Raw genomic sequence first — 23289 nt, 5'->3', positions numbered from 1 at the left:
TATTGTCCGTCATTAAAAGTGTTAGTAAACAGTCGTTAATTAAGCTAGGTTACCCCGAGATTATGTGACCGACTGCACTTCTGGCATGGGCAAAAATGTAGAGTGTTGCAGTTTGACAAGCGCGGCTGAATCGGCTCACACACCCCGACTAGTTGACTGGACTGAAAACATGGCTGCGGCCGAACGTGCAGCAAATTTACGGAAGTGAGGTATGTGTAATTCTTGAGCTTCAAAAGCGATTTAGAAGTGTACCTCCAATTTGGTACTTGTAGCACAGCAAATGAAAAAAACCTGAATTTGGTATCCCACCAAAAAATGTCTACGACCTGCATTGTTGGCAGTACACAAATATATCGGCAAAGTTATGCGCGGAACAATCAGCTAGCTTGGCTAGCTAATATTAACCTGCTGCGGCTAGCTGTAGCTGCTAACTGGTTATCAACTGCCGTTATAGTACTTGGCTGCTATCCATGCTACTCCTGTCTGTACGCAGCAGTTGAAATGTAAACCTCGGCGAATCACAATGTTAGTAGCGATTCCCTCCCTTTATTGTGTTGTTGATGGACTTAACGTCTGGGTCAGTAGTCGAGCTAGCTAGCATGTACCCGATGTTGGTAACGTTGGTAGAGAGGCTGCATCTGAAATCGCCACGATTTCTTCTCTGCGCGGTGCGGTTAACTGGAAAACTAGCCGAGGTAACGTTAGCCAAGTTGGCTAACTAGTCGTTAACAAGAAAAAAGCATTAAAAAATGAAAGTGGTGGGGTTAGATTGTAGTGTACTTGTTAGTTGGGTGTCGTGGACAGTGTGTAAGATAATGTGAAATTCACGAGTGCAACAGTCTGCAGTTTGGTGTCTTAAGCGTTAATGTTTTATATTTAGCCCTGAGAGCTAACGGTAAATTAGTTTGCTGAGGTTAGCTCGCTAAACAGCAAGCTAGGTCAAGTAACGTTTGCTTGGAAGTTGGTCCATGCTAACGTTTACCCCGCTCGTCAGCTCCATGAACCACCTGTGTTTTGCCTAAACGTGGTTCCGGAGTTTTTAACGGTAAACTTTAGAGTTCACCTGACGCAAACTAGTGTTAACTTAACCGGCGGCATGTGCGGCGGCACCGTTGTCTAGTCTCGGTAGTTTAACAGCATCCTCGTGCCTCCAACTTTGTCGGTGCTGAGCTCGCGGCAGCTGATTAGCTGGGATGTGGGGGTTTGGGCGATTCTCGTCGGTATGTATACCAACACCACTTCGTGGATTTTTTGTTGCCAGTAGGCCCTATGGAAGTGTTGAACTACAGGTCAGTAACAGAGGCGAACAGACCAGCACGACGGTAAAACGGCTCAAAGCTTGTTTGTTTATCATAAGACAAATTTCTCACTCTGAAACTCAGTTAGCTTAGCTGGTTTGCCAACACTAGCCTTCACACTTTGCTTGTAAGGAGAGTGTTTACTTATGTAAAGCTGAGGAGTTTACTGCTTTAAAATCTCAATGAAACCAGTGTTTGGTATATGAAGGCAAATAAGCAATTTGTAAGCCCTGGTCTGTCATGATTATAGTAATGCAATCAGCACGTGTTTATCATAACTTCATAACGCGCTTTAGAGAAGAACAGGAAGTGGTTTGATTGAAAGGTAAATCACACGTGTTCTGTATAGGTACCTGTGTTGACTAAGATATTCGGCTTTGACACTGTTAAAATCCAAGGTTAAACTGCAGCCTGTGGGCAGAATTTGTTCTTTTCCAACCTTGTTAGGATCAGTGACCATACATGGCAGTATATTGTGGTAAGACTGTAATGAACTTGCTCAAACCCTACTACTGCAAAATGAAACTAAGCACTTGTAAGGTTTACCAGGAGTGTGCTGAGAAGTTCATTGAATAAGCAATGGTATGATCTTCTTTGTTTTATTCATTAGTAGTGATCACATTTTAATGTTTATATCTGACACACTAAAACGTGGCATATGTAACACTAAATTATATGTTTAGATATAGTATACAGTTTATGACTAGTTACCCACTAAAATATGACATTTTTTGGCTCAGTAACTTAGGACTGTTCACTGTCACTTACCCACCAATATTAGAGAGAGAGCCCCAATGAAATGATGGTCAGTGGTCTAAAGCAGTGGTTCCGAACCCTTCTTGGCTTGTGACCCCATAAAACACAGCAGTGTCTAGTTGCAACCCCTGATCAGATGCTTTGACCTTAGTGTTGACATGAATTACATGCAGTTCAACCAAAGAGTCATTTATCTGTGTAAGATTTTTTCATTTGAAGCACTTTTAGAGGCCAGATGAAAGCAATAGATTCTTCACATAACAGATTTAACTTCTCTAACTTTTCAAGACTGGGAACCACTGGCTTAAACTGTATCTAATCTAAATTTCCTAGTGTGTATACTGAGGGAAACCAGTGGTGTGATATATAGTACTGTGCAAAAAATGTAAGCACTGTAGGTAATGTGAGTATGCTTCCAGAAAAAAATCAATGAATAGTTTTTATTATTTATTTTTATCAATTAAGGTCATACAAAGTGCAGTAAACAGAAAAAATACTTAGTATTTGCTGTGGTCACCCTTTGCCTTTTAAAATGGCAACCAGTTCTCTTCTGTATGCTTGTGCACAGTTTTTCAAAGTAGTTTGCAAGTAGATTGTTCAGAGCATCTTGGAAAACAGTTCTTATGTGCATTCAGGTTGTCTTGGTGTTTTCAGTATCTTCATGTAATCCCAGACTGACTCCATGATGTTGAGATTAGGGCTCTGTGGGGGCCAAAACATCTGTTACAGGACTCTTATGTTATTCTCGTTGCTGGAGATAGCTCTTTACGACTCTGATTGTATGTTTGGAGTTGTGGTCCTGCAGCAAAATGAATTAGGAACAACCTGATGCCGCCCTGATGGCATGGTTGCATGATGGATAAGAGTGTATATTTAAAATGCCTTAATCCTTTGCACAGTACTGTATTTTTGGTGCTAATTCACTACATGCTCCACAGCCAAGGAGGTTTTTGTTAATGATTAGCCCTACATAAAAAAAATTCTTGCATACCTACTTTGTAACAGTGTTGACTGGGAAAAAAAGCAAGCTATCTCACACAGTCAAACTTTATGCACTCTTTATTATACAACATTGCAGTCATTACACCTCTGTCAGGTGTGTGTTACATTAGTTTGAGCCTCTGCCTCTGTGTCTTCCAGCTTTCTGTCGACATCTATAACATGTTTTATTGCAGCCGAATTCACAATGTAGTTCTCATGTACATTTGTTTCTGTTGTTAGACAATGGAATGAGAGTGAAATAGTGATTTAATTGAAGCCTTTAAACACTACATGTTAACAGTCATTCTAAATCTGCAGTGATAAAATTCTTAATTTATAATTGGAGCATCATCTGAAAAAATCATGATAAATCCAGGTTGACGACAACAGCTCTGTTGTGTTTTTGGATATATTATCATTTAAATTTAACAATCACAGTTATGATTAGAGGCGACTAAACGTTGTCCTAACTTTACTGGCAAGCAGCCCCCGACCCTCACCAGGCTGGCTTAGGTCATCGTTTTGGAAAAGCTCCATTTATCTTTTACAAACTGAAACACCAAGCAGGTGTTTTCAAATTTACACGTTCCGATAGTGTTTTGGAAATGCTCCGTTTTCTGGGGAGGAAAACAGTGTGAGTCTGAAAGGAGGGCTGAAACGGAGAGAAAAAGATGCGTTTACAAATTTAAGCAGCTTAATGTGGATGTACTCTTAGATAGGATAGTCACGTTTGCCAAGTAATCACAACTTGCTTTGTATTGTTACACGGGCACAAATCTTCCACCAGGCACCTGAATGCAACATTAGACTTTCATTTATTAATTATTAGTTGAAGCTATGCCAATTAACAACTTGTTAATTATTGGCATAAGAAAATGTGAGCTAATTTTTCACATTGCAATTCTGCTCAACTGTAACCCTGATCATTTTGAAGTAGTGATTAGTTTTCTAGTTTTTGAGAGCAGGTCACATGAGCCAGCTTAATTAGTTTTGTCGTGGTGAGTCTAAGGGTGAGTGCTCAGTCTGAATAACCTGCCCCCTGCTCCCCCCATTGTGTTTTTCTTTCTCTCTCTTATTTTATGCATGGACAAATCACATTAGCTTTCTCAGCTGGAGTCTTTACTGGAGTGTGAGTAATATGTGCATGTGGTAATGCTTATTCCAGGTGACTATTATGTTATCTCCCTGAAGGAATATTATCAAAATGTATTTGTAGCCAGGGTAGCCTTTGGCTTTGATGTTCCTGTGTTGGCACTGTGTAGGGGAAGGGATGGATTGTCTCAGGCAACAAGGACCTTTTTAAATTAGTTTTGACAGAGGTCGTCCTACAGATTGATGTACTAGGAATTAATGTAAATGAACACCATGTCCAATGCTAATTGATGCAATAATTTCTCTTTTCAACAATGAATGTCTCATGACTATGTCTCATCTTCTGCAAAAGGACACTCAGTGAGATCATCTCCCCCTGAATGTCACTTTAGTATGACCTTTACTGCATTACATTTTTATTGTCCTCTGTTGTTAGATTTATTAGTTGGAGCCATGATCTAGAGGGTACTTCAGTGGCAAGTTTCCTGCGTTTGTCCTGATTGCGAATGTTCTCAGGAATTAGGCTATACATACATTTATTCTAGCAAGGACAGGATTTTTTAAATCCAAATGATTTAATCTAAAAATGTCCCTTTATTTTGATTATGTGTATGATTATGTGTATGTATATTATATGTATATTATGTGTATGTTTACATACACAGGGATAACTTAATTTCTATTTACTGTATATACCTAAATATATATTAATAAATTAAGGTATTAACATGGTTTATAGTTGTATATTTTCCCACTAAAATTAATTGTTTGATTTTGTACTAATTGTTCTTTATATTGATGAGTTTCATGTAATGTAATCTGTTTCTTGTTATTTGTAATAGGAGAACTACTTTGCAAATGTGTTCCTAGTATTGCATGACTGCCGGCTATGGTGTTTTTTTACATATAGAAACAATATAATTTCTCACATTAACACATTGCTTTACATCTGCTTCACTCCATGACCTTTTTGCAGATTCAAATTACTGAGAGAAACCAGAATAAGATGACTTTTTATATGCATTTTTGTATGCGTTGATGAGTAAGCTAGCAATGTTATTCAAGTTACATTTGCCTCAATACAACCTTAATGTGAATTAAGCTGTCTGCATGAAATGGTGAAATTATCACCGACTGTCTGACCTAGATGACATGTGATGCATGATGCATAAAGGCTGTTTATTATCAGTGAAATTTATTATTTAGTATAGAATAAGACTCACTACTTCTTAGCGTGTGCTCGCATTGGATAGCTGATTTTCCGGCTCACAGTGTAATTCGGTATTTTTCTTCTAATGCACAGTAATGAACTTCCTCAGCGACACACAGAGCGTGTTTTGGGAGTCTTTGTTGTACCTTCAATTGTGTGAGTAAGTTAATCATGTCCTAAGCTTCTATGGTACTTTAAGCCTGTAGGCCTTGTGTAGGATTCTTATTGTTGCAGCATTTCAATCTTTGTATGTTCTAATAAATTGTGGAAGGATTGCAGCCTGTTGGTCCTCTGGCACACCTGTTATACAGAGATAAACAGACTACAGTGTGTGATGACAAACCTGCAGTGTTATCTCTGCTGAATTGGATGTAAGAATTACAGTGTAGCTTCTGTGTCAGAAATCAGTCAACCAGTAAAACATGTTTATTCTTTGTCTGACAGAATAAGCAGTGATCTCTGCAGGGGGGGGATAAATATACTCTCACTGAAATACGCACATTATGTATGATGACTTGTGTATTTGATATTTTTGGTTTTAAGGTAGTTTACCTTTGTGAAATTCACCAGTTTGCCTGCTTTGGGGCTTTTCTTCACTTAAAATGCTCAGTGCACTGTAGTCACCTTTATCTCTTGAGTAAGCAAGCAAGCACATACAGATGAGCTTCAACGCTGTGCCATTTGTGAAGTGTCAAAAGAAACTGCAGAATTGGTCATTTAGGCTAAATGGGAGATCTGACCTTACTGTTTCCTGTTTTGATCACCCACCTTTTAAGTGTATTTCCTTTGCACAGACCTGGGATAAGACATCTAGTTTTGCTTGTGGCCAGAAGGTGTTGCTTAGCTACAATGACAGGAGAAATCAATACCCCTCTGGTGTGAGCTGAGAAATGACCTGAGCAGTATTTAACAAAGGCCTTTAGGGGAATGCTTTTGTTTGAAAAACCTTGTGTATTAATTTTTAGCTTGGCTGGCCAGTGAAACCAGTCAGACCTATAACCACTACAATATTAATGCTACAGCATAACCCTTGAGCTGTAAATGTTTGCATGGTTCAATCATTATAATACCTTATTGAAGTGTTTGTATCTGTTTGTATGTGTTTTGCAGGTGCCCACATTCTGCTGCAGAGGAGAGAGCACCAGGATGAGGAGACTGTAGGCACCCGCCGTAGTATGGCCGCGTCCCGTTCCTCGCGCGTCACAAGGTCATCAGTGGGGCTCAATGGATTGGATGAGAACTTTTGTGGTCGAACCCTCAGGAACCGCAGCATCGCCCAGCCGGAGGAGACTTCGGTGTCTCCATTACCGAGGGCCCGTTCGCCCAAGAAGAAGCAGGACGCCAAGCAGGAGTCGAAGCAGGACGCCAAGCAGGAGTCGAAGCAGGACACCAAACAGGAGAGCAAGCAGGAGTCAAAGCAGGACGCTAAACATGATACAAAGCAGGACGCTAAGCAGGACACTCAGCATGATGGCCAGCAACAGGCCTCATTGCAGGGAAAGGAAACTGACTCAAATGCTTCCACAGCTGAGGTGGAGCAATGGACCAGCTCCAGGAAGCGGGGTGTGTCCTGTTTAGAAAAAGACATTACTCCCGAGAAGCCTGAGAACTGTGATAGAGGGAAAGGGGCGCGGGATGCCTCTCCTCAAATCAAAAGGGCCAAGCGGTGCTCCCGCTCCGGAGAGTCTCAGGGACACGAAGAGCACCCTGAGCCTCAGAAACCTGAAAGTCCAGCCTCTGTCCCAGAGCCTAGCAAGGACAACAGTTGTGAAGAATTTCCCAGTCAAAACTCTGCTAATACAGCTCCTTCCTCACCTGTGCTGAGTAAAGAGGAAGGTGAGCTGACAGGAGCGAAAGTGGAGGATGGCCATGTGGAGTGTGATGGGGCACCTCATCCCCCAAATGCTCACAAAGCTTCTAATGGACTCCGAGAGAATAAAGCAGAGGACTCTAGCGCACTCACTGAAGAGTCTAGTACAGATCCCACCTCTGCCAACAACTGCCCATCGCTGCTCAATGGTAGCCAGGCGGGGGCTCCCTCATCCCCTGACCCTGCTGTGCCTTGTAGAAACTCTGTCCCTGGGCAGAAAGAGGTCTCTGGCTCAGGGGAATCGCCAGCCTCATCTGCACCAGCACTTGAGGCTGTTCCAGAGGATCCTGTCCCTGAGTTGATAGTGGCCAAGGAGCAGGAGGTAGAGGAGGTGGAGGTTGATGTGGTGGGTGAGCCCTTGTGTTTGGCCCACGAGGAGCAGGTGACAGAGAGCGAGAGTGACGCCAATGGCCGGCCACTAACACCATTGCAGGAAGCTGCTGCCTCCACCTCCTCCACAACCAACATGAACAGTAGTCCAATCAACAACAGCAACTCAGGAGAAACTACACCCCCACTAGCAACCACCCCCTCCCCCACAGAGCCAGGGTGCAACCCCTCAATATCCAGCACGCCCCCCTCTTTCACAGAGCTCTATGAACACAGATACACCCTACGGACTTCACCCAGGAGGGCTGCCACTGGTGGCAAAGCCACCTCCTCCAAGCCCAGCTCTCCTCCTAGAGACAATGGTCCCTTGAGGGAAGAGGGGGAGGTGGTGGTTGGGCTGGAGGAGGACTGTCCCATGGTGGAGGAACCTGTTCCCTCAGACTCTGTAGGCCCCTCCAGTGAGTCCTTGGATCCTGGAGACAGGCCAGGTGGCGAGGTTGGTGGGTCTTTGGATGGCAAAGAAGCAGAGAGCAGCAAGGAGCTTACACAGACCCAGGCTGCTGAGGAAGAGGAGGAGGAAGAGGAGGAGCCAGACGTGTATTACTTTGAGTCTGACCACCTGGCTCTTAAACACAATAAAGAGTATGTGGGAGCTCCTCATTTCCCCTCATCTTTTGTTGATTTAGCTCTCACACATTTTGATCACTATATTCTGTGATCATTGCATTACTTCTGGTCTGTGGTTTTGAATGGACCAGAGATGCACTTTAGTTAATGTGTATTTCTACGTGCTAAGAGTATTTGATATCTTGAAAGTGCTGAATGTCGGAACACCTAAATTTTTTAAAATTATTATTATTTAATCTTTTTATTCCGGCTTATGACCCCTCCTTGCAGGCTGAATATTTGAATGAGTTGTGAGCAGTCCTCTAAACCTCTTAGTTTCATTTGAAGAACTGTTAGAGATGTGAAGAGCCAAGGTTTACACCTGCCCGTATTTCATAAGAAATGGATAGGATTAGAGGAAAGTCAGGAAAATAAATCAAAATTTGAGTAGCGGAACAGTATTTCTCTTCTTTGCTGTTTGTGTTCATTATCTCATGACCCCTCAGATATATCTTGCAACTAGAGCTGTGACTAACAGTTATTTTCTTTGTCAATTAATCTGTCATTCATTTTCTCAATTAATTGTTTAGTCTGTTAAAATGTCATAAAACAGTGAAAAATGCAGCACGAGTTTATGTATTCATGGTTGCTTGTTTTATCGAGCGAGGGAATATTTTACATTTTTTCATTAGAAATGACTGAAATGCTTAATCGATTGTTAAAAATCGATCAATTGACTTAATTGTTGCAGCTCTTCTTGCAACCCTGTGCCTGTTGACAGTCTCGGCTATGATGCAGAGGATTTTTATGTTTCAACAGTTTGTATTTTATAATAATTTGTAGGAGTTGAATGTAAATATAATGGAAAAAAAACATTATTAGCCTTTTTGGTCAGCAGACCATCCTTTCCTCTGAAAACAAATGTAAGGAAACACTGCATTGTGATATAAGTGTATCAGGGTTTTTGCACCACCAACACATAGACAGAATGTTTGTTTGATTATCCTAGTTATTTTTAGAGTCTTTTCTCAGTCATTATGGGAATATTGCTGAGCATCTAACTATAGCTCCTGTCCTTTTGTTTAGGTTCTACATGTTTCAGCATTTAATTTTCACCTTCAATCTGGTGCTCTGATTGTGTGAATTTCCTGCCAATTGTCAGATTTCCAAAGCCTGAGGAGAATGGATGTTAAAATTACTGCTCTGATTGCTTCTCTTCGCTCTCTTCTCAGGAACAAGAGTTGTTTTAGAGGAAATGGATTTCTCAGTGCAGGCTTTGTTCCTAGTTTGGTTGTCAGATGTCATGCAAGATTATGTTTATGTTAGTGGACAGGTCTCATGCTGTGCGCAGTCAGGCTCTCCTAACTGCACTGTGGCAGGTCAGCTGATTCATGATGCATCTTCATAGGAGGATGGGCGGAGCGCTTTAGGGGCTTAGAGACATCATCAGCTGAGGTCCTTCTGTCTTTGACACCAGTATTGGTGAATGTTTCAAATTCGGATAGTGGCTTTAGAATAAGATTTCACTGCGCTCGTATTACAAGGTAATTCGATCAAGTTTCTGTCACTTGCCAAGGTTTCATTGCGCTGAGTAAGGAGACTTTCTGAAGGATCCGATCAATGCAGTGAGGAGTCATTTTTGGGGAGGCATGACTAGGCATTTTAAGGTTGCTGAGTGTGGAGAATTGACACTGACATGATTGATGATCTGTATAGAGAAAATCTTGTATTTGCACCTCACAATTTTATGGATTATATTGTGTAAATATAAAAAAAATAATAATCTCAGAGCCTTAATTATCAGGCATTAACAAAGGAGAACTATTGTCCTGGTCACAGCCTTTCATTTGGCACCAGTGTTTGTGAGTGGTCCTTGGGCCCAGTAGGTGGCAATGGAACACCAGGCTTGTCCCTGGACACCTGGAGGGAGTCCAGAGTGTTGAGAGGCAGAGCCAAGTTCTCCTCATTCCGCTAAAACGGATTAATACACAGATCGTCTGTTCATCTGAAGAAGTCAGCATGCTTGCTGCTTTCTCTTGCAGAGATCTTACATTTTAATCAGAATCACTCTGTAGTACAGGAAATGTACAGCAATATATTTTAGTGCCACTGTTGCAGAGCCAGATTTACATCTTGCATTGTAGCACAGTACAAACTGATGCTGTACAAGGTCAACTGTGCCTCACATAGTGTAAAAGGCTGGTGTCTGTAACGAATCAAGGGATATGAGGTTAAAGACAGTTGACCGGTCTGAATGTTTTTACGTGGAGGATTTTCAAACCACCGGCAGCTATTGAATAAATTGTGTCCTGTGCATTGATTTTCATTCATGTCCTGTTAGGAAGGATTGATCCACTCTGCTCCACTGAGCACCTGCATTAGGTTATAGCCATGTAGAATGCTGTCACACTACTGTCGATTCCTCCAGCTCTGCTCACACTGTAAGGCCTCTGAGTCAGTACCACACTTAGTCATTGACAGCTCAGTTTGCAGTTCTCCTGTTGCCCCAGAGGGTGTGAGTGGAAAGGTCAGACCTCTACAGCACTGAAGACTCCTCAAGCACTGCAAAACCCAAGTGGTAGTCATGCAAAGATTTTCATATTTGCTGTGAAATCTGAGTGATGTGCATAGTTAGAGATGAGAGCAGTGTGTTTTCTCTTACCAAGTAAATGTTTATTATTTACCAGCTGCAGTTCTTGATGACACTAGAAAAGCAACTCTCTAAAGTTGTTAGGTATTTGCCAAAAAGGTTCATTTGAGAAGATACATATTTTATAGCCATTGCCAAGATTTGTACTACTCAAACACCTGTAAAAACTTTATAGGCAAAATAGGTGGAAAAGATTGGAGAGCCCTTCCTGTCTTGTGCAACTATTTAGGTTGTGAGCACCATGGTTGAATTATGCATAGTCTGGGTTCTAAAAGTTTGATGCACTGCAGCATTGCAAGTGTCAGGTTAAATAATGTAAGCAGTCCATTCATTCCACTCTTGTCTAAACTCACTTCCTTTCATGTCAGTTATCAGAGGCTGCTGCAGACCATCGGAGTTCTCGAGGCCCAGCGCACGCAGGCCATCCTGGACCTGGAGACATTGGCACGTCAACAGAGAGAGGCACTAGCCGATCCCATTAGCTTTGTTGAACAGCTGCAGAAACGGGTAAAAAAACAAAAAAAAACCCCAAAAAAAACAGACCTGTGTCCTTGATATAATAAAATGCATAAAGCTTAGAAGTGCCTGGGAGAAAAGTGTTATGTTTTGATTTTACAACAAACGCCTTCGGAATGAGTTGCATAAAATATGTTAAATACACCGTGCATGCTGGTATTTTAATAAGTTGTCACTTACTCTGCATCAACCCCTCTCTGAGACATGTAAGATCTTGATTTTGTTTTTTGCCTCAGGAATACCTTGCTTGTTGAAACGTTGCTGGAATAAATAGATTTGGTAGCTTGTAAAATGCAGGGTGCAGACTGCCATTCCTTTTCCACTGTATGAGTCTCATTCAGTCAACCGGGCTGAATGTGCACACTGTCCACATTTTCTACTTGGGATTTACTACCTGACAGCTTGCACAATATGATTTCAAAACAAATCAGTAAATGAACTAATGCAGTCAAGTAAATGTGGCCACTAAATACAGTCAGAACACCTGCTGAACAAGTTAAAGCAAGTATTTGCTTAAAAATTGGTGAAAATATGAAGACAGAAGCCCTCCACAGCACACGAATGGCCATCCCTTCTCTTGAACCTAGATATTGGGATAACTTTAAAGCCCCTGTTTACAAAGATATCAACATTTGAGCATACCCAACAAAAGTAGAAATATCCTAATATATGAAAGTTTGTTTTGTAACATCTTTTGGTTTCTCATGTGTTGTCAAATATCTAACATTGCTGCAGTGAGTGTTACAGAAGTTATTTGTTAATTTGTTATTGGAATCGTGACGCCCCGATTCTTGTGATCTTCAGGTGAATTTGGGCTTGCCGTGTCCGCAGCGGGTTGTCCAGCTCCCTGACATTGCGTGGGAACAGTACACCTCAGGCCTTGGTGACTTCGAGAGAGAGTTCTGCGACAAGAAGCGCAAAACCAGGCGGCTAAAGCTGATCTTTGACAAAGGCACGTATAAATTTAGAAATGACAGTGAATTTCATTTAATATAGATGGGTTTTTTGTCTTTATCTTGTAGGGTGTACAATACATCAAATACCAGATAAACAATTTTGTCATCTCACAGCTTTTAAAGATAATAATTCTGCTCATTCCCTCCATTTAGGTTTGCCTCTTCGACCAAAAAGTCCAGTAGAACCCAAGAAAGAGGGCGAATCCTCCACCATGTACTCCTCTCTGCCCACTAGTGATGCTCCAGAGAACGGAAGGCAAGCGCAGGTATGGCTCTGCCTCCTTACTAAAATAACCTGTACGACACACATGCTGCTGCTGTCATCACAGTGGTGATCGTCTGCCAGTGTATCATTACATTACCATTACCATTTCAAACTGCTATCTCAACCTCATCTCCCTTATTCTTCCTCGTAAGCATACAGCACATGTGAGCACAAAAGATGGTATCTATGGAAACATGAGGGGACTGCCTCTCCCACACCTCTGATTATTATGTCTTATTCTTGGCCTCTATTATGTGTGTGTGTGTGTGTGTGTGTCTGTATAGGCAGTAAGGTTTCACTTTTAATTGATTGTTCGGATTAGACAACGCCAAGCATTTAGCAAGGAGCAAACAACTCCTTGATTATTTCTGTCTCGCTCCCTGTTTATATTGTGCGAGCACATTTGCATTTCCCCGGACTACACTGTCTGAATTCTAACAGGATTTTGTTTGTCACTCAAAAGAGTTGCTGTTTTTCTGCGTTTTCCCAATGACACGTCTCGAGTCACATCTGACAGCCGGGCTTTCTCTGTCAAACTGACAGATTCAGTGTGCCAGGCAGTTCATATGCACAGAGCTCTTCAAATAGCATTTTGCCCCCCCCCCCCCCCTCTTTTTTTTTTTTTTTTTTTTCCCTCCATGGAGTCAGTCCTTTAACATGCCTGTCACTTGTTTACTTGACAGATGATCAGGGGGAGGATTTGTCATCCAAACAAGCCTGACACATTTAACCAGCTGTGGACTGTGGAGGAACAGGTAGGTTGCAAGCGTTTAAGATGTTGCACTATATTTTATAAGACTGACATAATTTATCAGGGGAGTGGTTTAGTGTTTGGTTTCATTGCCATAAAACAACCTACACGTAACACAGAAACACCAAACAAACTATAAAGAACACATGGAATAAATAAAGAGAGAACAACCAAGTGTGTGTGAGGATTGCTTGGTGAGACTGGTATAGCAACATTTTCAGGCTCTTTGTAGATTAAAAAAAAAAAAAAAATCATGAACACCACATTGATGTTATAAAAAAGGAAATCTAAAATTTACAGAACTGTAGTCTGTCCAACTATCATCATTTTGTGAAATCAGGGCTTTAAATCCTTTTTGTCTATAAGCAGACATTTATTAATTTGTTCTACTTGCCTCATTCATGGGCTTTCTTTTGACTAGTGTCTATCTGAATACTTATGTCCTGTTGCTTAGTATTATCATTTGCACAATAAGGAAGTTTGTCCTTGCACAGTTTTCACCTGTTTTTTTGTGTATTTTCCAGAAAAAACTGGAGCAGCTTCTTGTTAAGTTCCCTCCTGAGGAAGTCGAGTCCAGGAGATGGCAGAAGATTGCTGATGAGCTGGGCAATCGAACAGCAAAACAGGTGATGAAGAGAGAGAAAATGCATGCACTTATTACCCATTTGGTTTAGTTAGTTACTTATTTTCTGGTCAGATTCTGGAAAGAATTCACTTTAAAGAAGCAACAAACTTCATGATGACCTACACTTGAAAGAACTGACTTGGCTGATTGTTTGCTGGTAGTTGTCTGTAAACCAGATGTACTGTTGTTTACTTGTGTTTTTATTAGCTTGTCATGACATTGAAAGTGTGTCATTGCTATGGCAACAGACTGTTAAATTGAGTATACATGGACTTATATGATAACTGCAGCCCCTGCAAGTACCTGAATGATGCATGTATGTGTGTGTGACCTCAGTTACTTCAAGCGACTGTTCCCCAGTTGGAAATAATTAACGTAGAAATTTTTCTGTTAAAACTTTCCAGGTTGCCAGTAGGGTTCAAAAGTACTTCATCAAACTGACAAAAGCTGGTATCCCTGTGCCTGGAAGAACACCCAACCTGTGCATGTACACTAAAAAGGTAATTCTTAACTCATTAAATACAAAACCCTTGACCATATTAAAACAAATTGTTGTCTTAATGAATGTAAGGTGTCTTGAAGTAAGGACTGGGCAATTAATTCAGTATTGACACATCTGTTAAATGGTGTTGTGATGTTTTGAGTGTGGTTTTGAGTAGAGCTTGATTTATTTTGGATATTTGAGAAAAGCCGTGATAAGATTAAAAAAAAAAAAACAAAGCAAAAAAAAAACAGCTAATGATATCGGCCAAGCCTTGTACAGATTGGTGACAAATTAACGGAAAAATCAACATTAAGTGCCTTAGTAATGTGTCGGGTCACCATGTGCCACCAGAACAGCTGCAGTGCTCCTCGGTATTGATTCTCCGAGTCTCTGAAGTCTACTGCAGTGTTTTAATGGTGGCGGTGCAGAGTTTTAACACGTCGGTCTAAAATCTCCCATAGTTGTTCAACCGTGAAGGCCATAGCATATGATTCACATCATTTTCACACTCATCAAACCATTCAGTGAGCCCTCATGCCCTATGGATGGGGGCATTGTCATCCTGTTTTATCATTTTACAAAATAAATGACACTAAGCAAATTGTAATGTGCATTTCAACAGTTATTTTAGCAAGTTTTGTTTGACATGAAGAATTTTGTGAACTATAATATTTAACAGCAGAACACAGTTCATTGTACTGATCTTCAAATGTGGTGCATCCTGATGTATATTGATATTGGAAAATTATACTTTTTAATATCACGATACTGATTTGACCTACATTGCCCAGTACATGTTTAAGGGGATGTTTAAAATGATTTCCTTCTGTAACCCATTTGTTCTCCAGGCATCCAGTAAGAGGCAGCACCACCTTAACAAGCACCTGTACCGGCCGTCCACCTTCTTGACCTCCTATGAGCCTCCGGTCTACATGGACGAAGATGACGAGCGCTCAGCGTATTACAGCAGCGTGCAGGACCCCTCTGCTGATGACTCGGTCAGTCCTCTGTCACATCTGAGAACATCAATTACTGAAGGCCACAAAGCTTTTGTCTTTATATTTAAGTATACTAGCGTTTACACACACACACCCACCCACCCACCCACCCACCCACCCCTCTCATTTCATTTGTTGTGGGAGGTAATCTTGTAACTGAGCTCATTTGCCTCGTTCGTGCCACCGATCACCGACCAGACTGTGGTACTTTGCTGCTTAATTAAGCTAATCACAAGCTCACATGTCCTCTTCTCCGTCACCATCCACAGTCGTACCCTCTCCTCCTTATGTAAGAAGTGGCCTGTATGATAAAGACTGGTAAAAGCTACATGTTATTTTCCTTTGGGAGCTTGTTTTATACCTGACCAGTTCATTTAAATCCATTTCAGACAGGGCAAAATGCTCCCTGCCTTGTCTCTTACATCTGTATCATATGATAGACTGTCCCTCTGCCTCCTAACACCTTTGGATGAAATGATGCATTTGGCCCTTGATCATGCTCATTTCTACTAAACCCCCCCCACCCCCACCCCCCCAGCGTGTGCTGTTGAAAACTGCTCAATCAGAGTAGGGGGCCTGGCCAGCCTCGCCTCTTTTTCCATTTGAACTCCGCGACTCCTGACGCTCGCCGTTATCCAAGCGCTGACATTTTCTTTCTCCCCCTTTGATGGCAGTAACCTTTAAGTAAAACCAGGTTGCTGTGTCCTGCTGAGAACACAGGCTGCCGGCTCCACCGGCGCGTTAACAAAACCTCTGACACCGCCGATATGATGTAAAGTCACAAAGATGTTGCCAGCATGGGCCACAATAATTTCTCACTTCACCAGGTTGTCCTTTACTTTGGCTGTGTTTGCAGGTTGCACTGAAAGTCTTCTCAGGGCAAGTGCATCGGCAGCTTTGCAGGTCTTTCACAAAGCCATTCCCGGTCAAGACCTGGGAGTTTTGTTGACAATAAAATGTTGCACATTGCCCCTATTTTCATGTCTCAAGTGTTTTTTCCCCTCTCTATAAGAGGGTGGAGCTTTGTATAGACAAGAGATATCAGACATTTAGTGTCTTTGTGAAGGACATTGATGTTTTCATTTGTGTACCTTGAGCCGAAAGACGACCTCTGCTCATGACAGACACCACAACAATGCAGCTCAGACCGAAGAAAACCAATACTGATGTTCATGGATATGTTGCGTACTAAAATTAGACCGATCAATATTGTCAGCAAAATTGTTTGTGGGTTATAAAAGATCTAGAGAATATCATTATCAGATTGGATCGCTGAAGTCATGTAGAGATGTTTTGTGTGTGTGCATGTCCTGATGCCCATCAGTCACGTCCTCTGTCTCCTCTCTCTCTCTCACTCTCTCTCTCTCTTTCTCTTTGCATGTTTATATATGTGTGTGTTTGCTTGCTTTCCTGGACTCCCAGGACGAGGAGAGTGTACCTGTGGAGTTGAGAAATTTGCCAGAATACAAAGAGCTTTTGGAGCTGAAGCGACTGAAAAAACAGAAGCTCCAGGAGATCCAGGAGGATAAGGTCGGGGTGCGGCACGTAGGCTACAAGGTGAAGACTGCATATTTCTGTACATCATGAAGACAAAATTAAAGCCAGGCTTCTGCATATACAAGTGTCCTCAGTGTATGAGGGGAGGTGAAATCACAACATTGAGTGAGAGGGATTGTAAGCTGGTCAACAAGGACAGAGATTGTGTCCCATTTGCATAGTATACACTAGTTCTCTTTGAGCATGTATCATATTCACACTGTACAAAAAACAATACAAAGTATATTTGAAGAGGACAACATTCATATTAGAAATGGTTTTAGAGTGTCATGTTGATAGACTATTGTCCCCCAATGAAAATACAGAAGGCTGTATTAAGCCACTGAATCACTGAAAATACATATTTGACTCAATTACGACATTTTCCAGTTTGAAATTGGCAACAGAGGACAGAAGTCAGTGCTTGTTCTGACGTTAGCAATATCAACATTACCGAACAGAATAGTATTTAATTTTTTAACTTTCTCCGTATCTGTATTTCTACTGTTGCTATAGTGTTCCCTTATTTGAATTGAGGATGTGAGGGTAGAGGGGGTCGTATGCTGTAGAGATTGTAAAGCTGTTTTGGTTTGGGCTAAAAAATAAAACTGACTTGACTTGGTGTCCTGCCCAGGCCACGTGGTCTTATTACCACAAAATACAGATCCACAGATTCAAAATGATTTAAAAACAGAACATTTCAGTTACCATGACAGAAATGTTCTTTTGTGATGGATACGGTGTTTTCTGTCTTAGTTGCCAGGCATTTCCTGCAATTCTTACCAAAAGAAAAATCATATACTCAACATATTACCTTCAGACAACAGAAACAAATCAATGGTTCTTAACTGAATTTTTAAAATAAATGATTCCTCCAGTTGCTGTGCATTGGACAAAAGAAAACCAAACAAAAAGAAATGAATCAACACCAAGGTCACAAAGAACACAAACACTGCTCTTCATAAATACCTTTATATCTGCCTGCCTTACTTGCCTGCAGTAGGGTATTGCTTCTTAACTGAGTTCACAGGGACCTCTGCCTTATCTGTAAATTACATTTTATATGTGCTTCACTGTAGCAATCTTCTTTTCATTCAAACATATTTTCTGAGCTTTGGCTTATTGTTCCTTATTGTGTTCTGAAGATGTGTGTTTGTGTGTGTGCTTGTTTTCAGTGTGACGTCTGTGGCATGGAGCCAATCCAGGGAGTGCGGTGGCACTGTCAGGACTGTCCGCAAGACAACTCGGTTGATTTCTGCTCCAACTGCTCCGACTGGTGAGACCATCCACCTCTGTCATGAAAGTACATGCAGAACTCATGGAGAGCGTGGGCCAAAATGATGATACATACCATGAGATGACATTAATTTGTCTAATAATCAATTTTTCAATCTCCATAGAGTTTATACACTGTTGGCTATCCCTTTAAGATCGGGGATGTGTCAGGCCATTATAGGCAATGTTATAAATGAAAGGGCATGACTGCTTTATGTCAGTAATGCATCTTTATGAGATTTGCATCAAACTGGATTAGTCAAACAAGCCTGTCTGGTTATTTTATCCATTTTTAATGACATTTTCCAGAAACTTAAATATTATGGTACATATCAATATTGTCTTGTTTACTTATATTAAGGGCCTTTATATCTTAAGTTTGTTCTGCTTATATAGCATTTTGTTTAAGACTGTGTGAACAAAATATCCTAGGAATTTACAGAAACATACATAATCTTTTTCTTTGAAAATTCAGAGGAATGTTTCCAGGAAATTAGCTGAAAAATGCAGGACCCATGAAATAAAACATTACCAGAAAGTAATTTGTAGCTTTATTTCTTACATTCTAATGTGTTAATAATGCAGAGAATGTAATAATATCTTTTTTTTAAAGGCTTATAGATAGTAAAACATGTCATGGTCAGAAGGTATTGATTTTGAGTTAGAACCCAAAGTGACAGTTGAAATAAAATTGTTTAGGCGATTTTCTTACATGTTTCGCTTAATTTTGCCTTCAACATGAGATCGTTAGCCCGCCAAGACGTTGGTTCTTACATGACTAATGTTTTTCCTCTTTTCCCCTCTCATGTTCCAGTTTGTTCAAGACAGAGACCCACAAGCCTAACCACCACTTGGAACCGGTGTACCAGCCAGAAACCTTTCTGGACAGGGACTACTGCCTGCCGCAAAGCACAGGCTACAACTACCTGGACCCTAACTACTTCCCAGCCAACAGATGACAGGGTACCAGACGCCCCTAGCTCCAGGCTCTCTCCACATATCCCACAGGCCACTCTGTGCATGGCTCCATCCTCCAAGTCCAAGATAACCGCTTAACCCGCCGCCAGGCAGGAAGGCCAGCAGGCAGGCAGACAGCCAGGGGCCTCAGAGCAGACCACAGTGCTGCTGGTGGGGGGCTGTTGGTAAACTGGCCTCCCTGACTCGAGCAGAAGGCGGCCGTGTTGGTTCCTCAGAACAAGGGGGCCCCGCTCCACCTCAGCCAGGTTAATCAACGGATCTGTGATTTGAAACGATACACTATTTTTAAAAACAAACAAAACAAAAAAAAAAAAAAACGAAGGCACACCGACATTCCCGAGCTCTGTGACTCCAGGAGGGCGGTTCATGTTTCCCTCTTCCCGTCATCGCCCTCCAGTTACCTCCCTGTGCTGCTTCGAAACTGGAGAATTGACGATAAGTCTGGTGAATGGAGATGTGTGGTCGACGAGTGTGTCATAGTGGACTGTGAAGTCATCAACTGAGATACACACAGGTGGTTTGTATGTGTGTATGTGGTCTCCGTGTTATGCAAGAGTGGAAAATGTTCTAGCTAGGTATCAGTAGATTGAGTATTTATGAGTCGCAGCTTCCCCAGCAGGAGTCGGGGGGGGGGGGGGGGGGGGGGGGGGGCTGCTGTGAGAGATGTTAGACAGACACCGAGGTCGAGGTCGGTGTGTTTATGGCTGCAGACTGTAGGAAGTTCTGCTGATCCACATGACGTTCTGCAGACAGACCTGTACGTGTTCAACGGATTGTGCGCCATGTTTCAACATGGAGCCGTCACTACCACTGTCACACAACGCTGCTCTCTAGCCCCCTCACCTTTCAAACACACACACACACAGACACAGACACAGACACACACAGATGCACACTTTCATCTCTATTTCCTTTCCCTTTGCTCTCTTCACTAAAACATGTCTAGCAAGGAAGCACTACAGCATGGAGAGCAAATGTTTTTGAAGGCAGGCGAATGGGAACGTATGGGGAAAAATACAGAAGACTGTTTTTCTTTTTCTTTTCTTTTCTCTTCTCCTCCCCCAATGTGTGCCGTTGTTGATCATGTTGAGTGTACAAGTATATGGTGAAAAGTAGCCAGTGCTAGTTGCTGTGTGCCATTTTTAAAAAGAAATATTTTTTTGTTTTTGGGGAATTCCACCTCTAAACCTGGCCACAACTCCCTTTCTGTGTGGCACCATCGACCCACATTATCCTACATTATTGATCCAGTCATCATGCCTCTAGACCTTCTTTAATTTTGCAGTCCACTTTAAAAAGGTCCATTTAAAAGATTGTATTTTTATTAATCTATTTAAAAAAAAAAAAAAGAATTGAGGTAGTGGTTGGTGCCTCCACTGTGGAACAACCCACACAATTTTATACACATAGATTTTGTTGTGCTTGAGTAGACACCATTTTGTATGGTTTTCGTCTCCTTCCCTTACCTCCTTTGCCCTGCTTCAATATCTGTGTATAACAGTCTGTTCTTATGTAAAAAAAAAAAAATTAAAAAAAAAAAAAAAATGTAAAAAAAAAAAAAAAAAAAAAATGCTAGAGGAGAATCGTGGAAATAAAAGTATGTGAAAATAGTGTTTCTACATATGTGGTTCCTGAAGTATTATTATTATTATTATTCCTGAAAGTCACTTCAAGTTTGACATATGGTTTAGCAGTACAAAGCTACAGATATCAGTCAACTTAATGTATAGCTGAGTAATAATTTGCTTGTTCCAGCCACTGAAATGTGAGCATTTGCTGCTTTTCTCTGCATCTTATTATTGTAAACTGAACATCTTTGCCTTTGGTCAAGCAAAACAAAACATTTGAGTAACCTGGGACCTGGGACTCAGAAACTGTGTGCTGACATTCTGTCAATATTCCAGTTTTGTATTATTTTTCAATTACAATATCAACCAAAGATAATTTAATAATGTTAAATATGACTGTAACTAACAATTGTTTTTATTGTTTTATATGTCGATTATTTTTCTCTTATTTGATTAGTCCTTTGGTCAGAAAATTACCATCCCAATTTCATAAAGTCCATATTGATGTCTTCAAATCAAAAAATCTTAAATTTGTGATAAAGTGATTCTTTATTTCGCTTATTTTGTCCAACAAACTGAAATCCAAATATACTAAACCACAAAGTAATGAACAGTCGGTAATTGACATTAACATTACAGTTTTGGCTGTTTTTGCTTGATAAGTGATAAATGATAATCAGATCGAGTAATTTCTGTTTCTCAACTAATCAATATTTCCTATAATCTACTTTAGACAATAACATAAGATGATACATAAGTGCTGTAAAATTGAATCAAGATGTATAGTGACTATTTACGATTCAAATATGATCAAAGTATAAGTGACTTCACAGAAATTCTATTTTATGCTTCTGTAATTTCGATCTGTGCAGAGAGAGCTTGACAGACAGGAGGTTTTGATCCCACACGCCTGTCAATAAGACTTTCTGCTGTACGAGAGTTTTTGTAGTAAAAGAAAATGGCAGGATACATTGATAATGTCGCTTCCCAGAACGACATCAGACTGGTTACCTTTCATCAGCAGAGAAGCACGATGAGCGACAGCTAATTTATCACCTCTTCTACCTGTTAAAGTGCTTCGGTGGTGTAGGTGTAAAAGTTTTTTTTATAGATTGAAAGCAATTTATAAACGTTCAGGTGTTGTCAGGAAGATGTGAAAAAGTCAAATTTTTTTATTTCCTTTGTTCTTTCCATTTATGCTCCCAACATGTCCCTCGTGACCGTCAGCGTGCACTTCAAACACTCCCTGACACACTGAGCGCTGCAGCTAAAGGGCATTTTACTGATGTTTGATCCATATATTGTATCGGCTTAAAGATGGACACACGCAATCATCTTTTTTTTTTATTATATTTTAAGTGGGAAGCTAAACTCTTCTCCTTTGGTCACCTTTCATGTAATTTCAGCATTTTTGTTGTCAGCTTCTCACCAGCAGATGGGGCTATCAGATAAGCTGTGATCATCTCCACACACACACACACACACACACACACACAACACCAAAGCACACACTCCAGAAATCCTCCATTTACCAAATACACTGTCTTTATTTGAATGTTAAATACCAGACTTGAACAAGCACTTGTACGATGAGCTTGGAAACATACAAATGCAATATTCTTTTAACACTCTGCTTTTTATTTAATGCACAAAAGGCAGTTAAGCTTGATTGTAATTCTTGCATGCTTGTTACAATGTAAAGCATGTTGCTGTGCATGAGAGCATGAACACACGCTGACATTTTCACTTTCTGACATGGCGGGAACCCTCTCTGAGCTCCTCCGGGTGGGGTGGGGGGTATGGGGATGGGAGAGATATTGAGATATTTCACATTCAACTGGAAACACGCTCTCAGTCACAGCAGGGAATGCTATTTTCTCTGTACATTTATTTGCCTCAATCCGGCAGTTGGCAGCATATATTGAGGTTGATGTGAGAGAGAAAGAGAGAGAGAGAGACAATGCAAGAAGATGACGCAGAACAGCCAGGTGCTTCGTCAGTGTCAAAAGCAGAGAGAGGTTTCACTGATTGCTGGGAATGTTTCAAAACATCAGGTGGGACATGCATACCACTGGAGTTCATGAGCATATGTCTGGTGCAGATGTGAGGTCATGTGGGCGCGTCTCCTCGGAGTGAGTGCGAGGGGGGGGTGGGGGGTGAGAAAGGTCTTCACCTCCTGGGCAGCTGAGTTGAGTGGGCGGGGGAGTGGTGTTGAGGGAATGGTAGAGATCAGAATGTGGGAGCGGACTCCATCGCCTGGCAGATCTGGGCAAACGCCTCATCCGGAGACTTCTCAGCATCAATCTGCAGACGGAGACAAAGTGGCTGAGACGAGGCCTTTCAAAAGCCATCAGTGTCTTCACATGCGGCCGAGGACAGCAGTCTGCTGCAAAGCAACTCCTGCGAGCTCACTGCAGACTGATGACCTCAATACGTGTTGTGGCATTTAACCCCCCACACCCTCCACCTTCCACACATACACACACACACACACACACACACACACACACACACACAAACAAACACAAACCACCTGATGTGGCA

The 23289-nt window shown here is 41.3% G+C and overlaps 2 protein-coding genes across 6 annotated transcripts in view; one reads left to right on the top strand and one right to left on the bottom strand.

Moving 5' to 3' along the window:
• The first annotated feature begins 162 nt into the window (after nucleotides 1-162).
• On the top strand, nucleotides 163-19494 carry zzz3 (zinc finger ZZ-type containing 3). Of its 5 annotated transcripts, none has more exons than XM_022758234.1 (12): nucleotides 163-209; nucleotides 6448-8179; nucleotides 11162-11300; nucleotides 12114-12261; nucleotides 12419-12531; nucleotides 13214-13285; nucleotides 13806-13907; nucleotides 14311-14406; nucleotides 15239-15388; nucleotides 16811-16945; nucleotides 18100-18200; nucleotides 19014-19494. In XM_022758234.1, the coding sequence occupies exons 2-12, from the start codon at nucleotides 6513-6515 to the stop codon at nucleotides 19156-19158; spliced, it is 2868 nt and encodes a 955-aa protein (XP_022613955.1). In that variant the 5' UTR covers nucleotides 163-209; nucleotides 6448-6512; the 3' UTR covers nucleotides 19159-19494. The 5 variants fall into 5 exon arrangements, with proteins under 5 accessions (XP_022613955.1, XP_022613954.1, XP_022613957.1 ...); XM_022758233.1 differs by lacking the exon at nucleotides 163-209 and adding an exon at nucleotides 452-525; XM_022758236.1 differs by lacking the exon at nucleotides 163-209 and adding an exon at nucleotides 470-503.
• A 2795-nt stretch (nucleotides 19495-22289) lies between these two features.
• The window catches only part of ak5 (adenylate kinase 5), an 80044-nt gene continuing 79044 nt past the window's right edge, over nucleotides 22290-23289 (bottom strand). The window contains exon 14 of the mRNA XM_022758035.1: nucleotides 22290-23049. Within this exon, the coding sequence (XP_022613756.1) occupies nucleotides 22975-23049 (75 nt within the window). The 3' untranslated portion in view covers nucleotides 22290-22974. The remainder of the gene's footprint in view (nucleotides 23050-23289) is intronic.

Source organism: Seriola dumerili, unplaced genomic scaffold (genome assembly GCF_002260705.1).
Source record: "Seriola dumerili isolate Sdu_G_001 unplaced genomic scaffold, Sdu_1.0 BDQW01000291.1, whole genome shotgun sequence".
NCBI classification, from domain to species: Eukaryota; Metazoa; Chordata; class Actinopteri; order Carangiformes; family Carangidae; genus Seriola; species Seriola dumerili.
The sequence above is the reverse complement of the archived record's forward strand: the minus strand, read 5'-3'. Positions and strand labels throughout refer to the sequence as shown.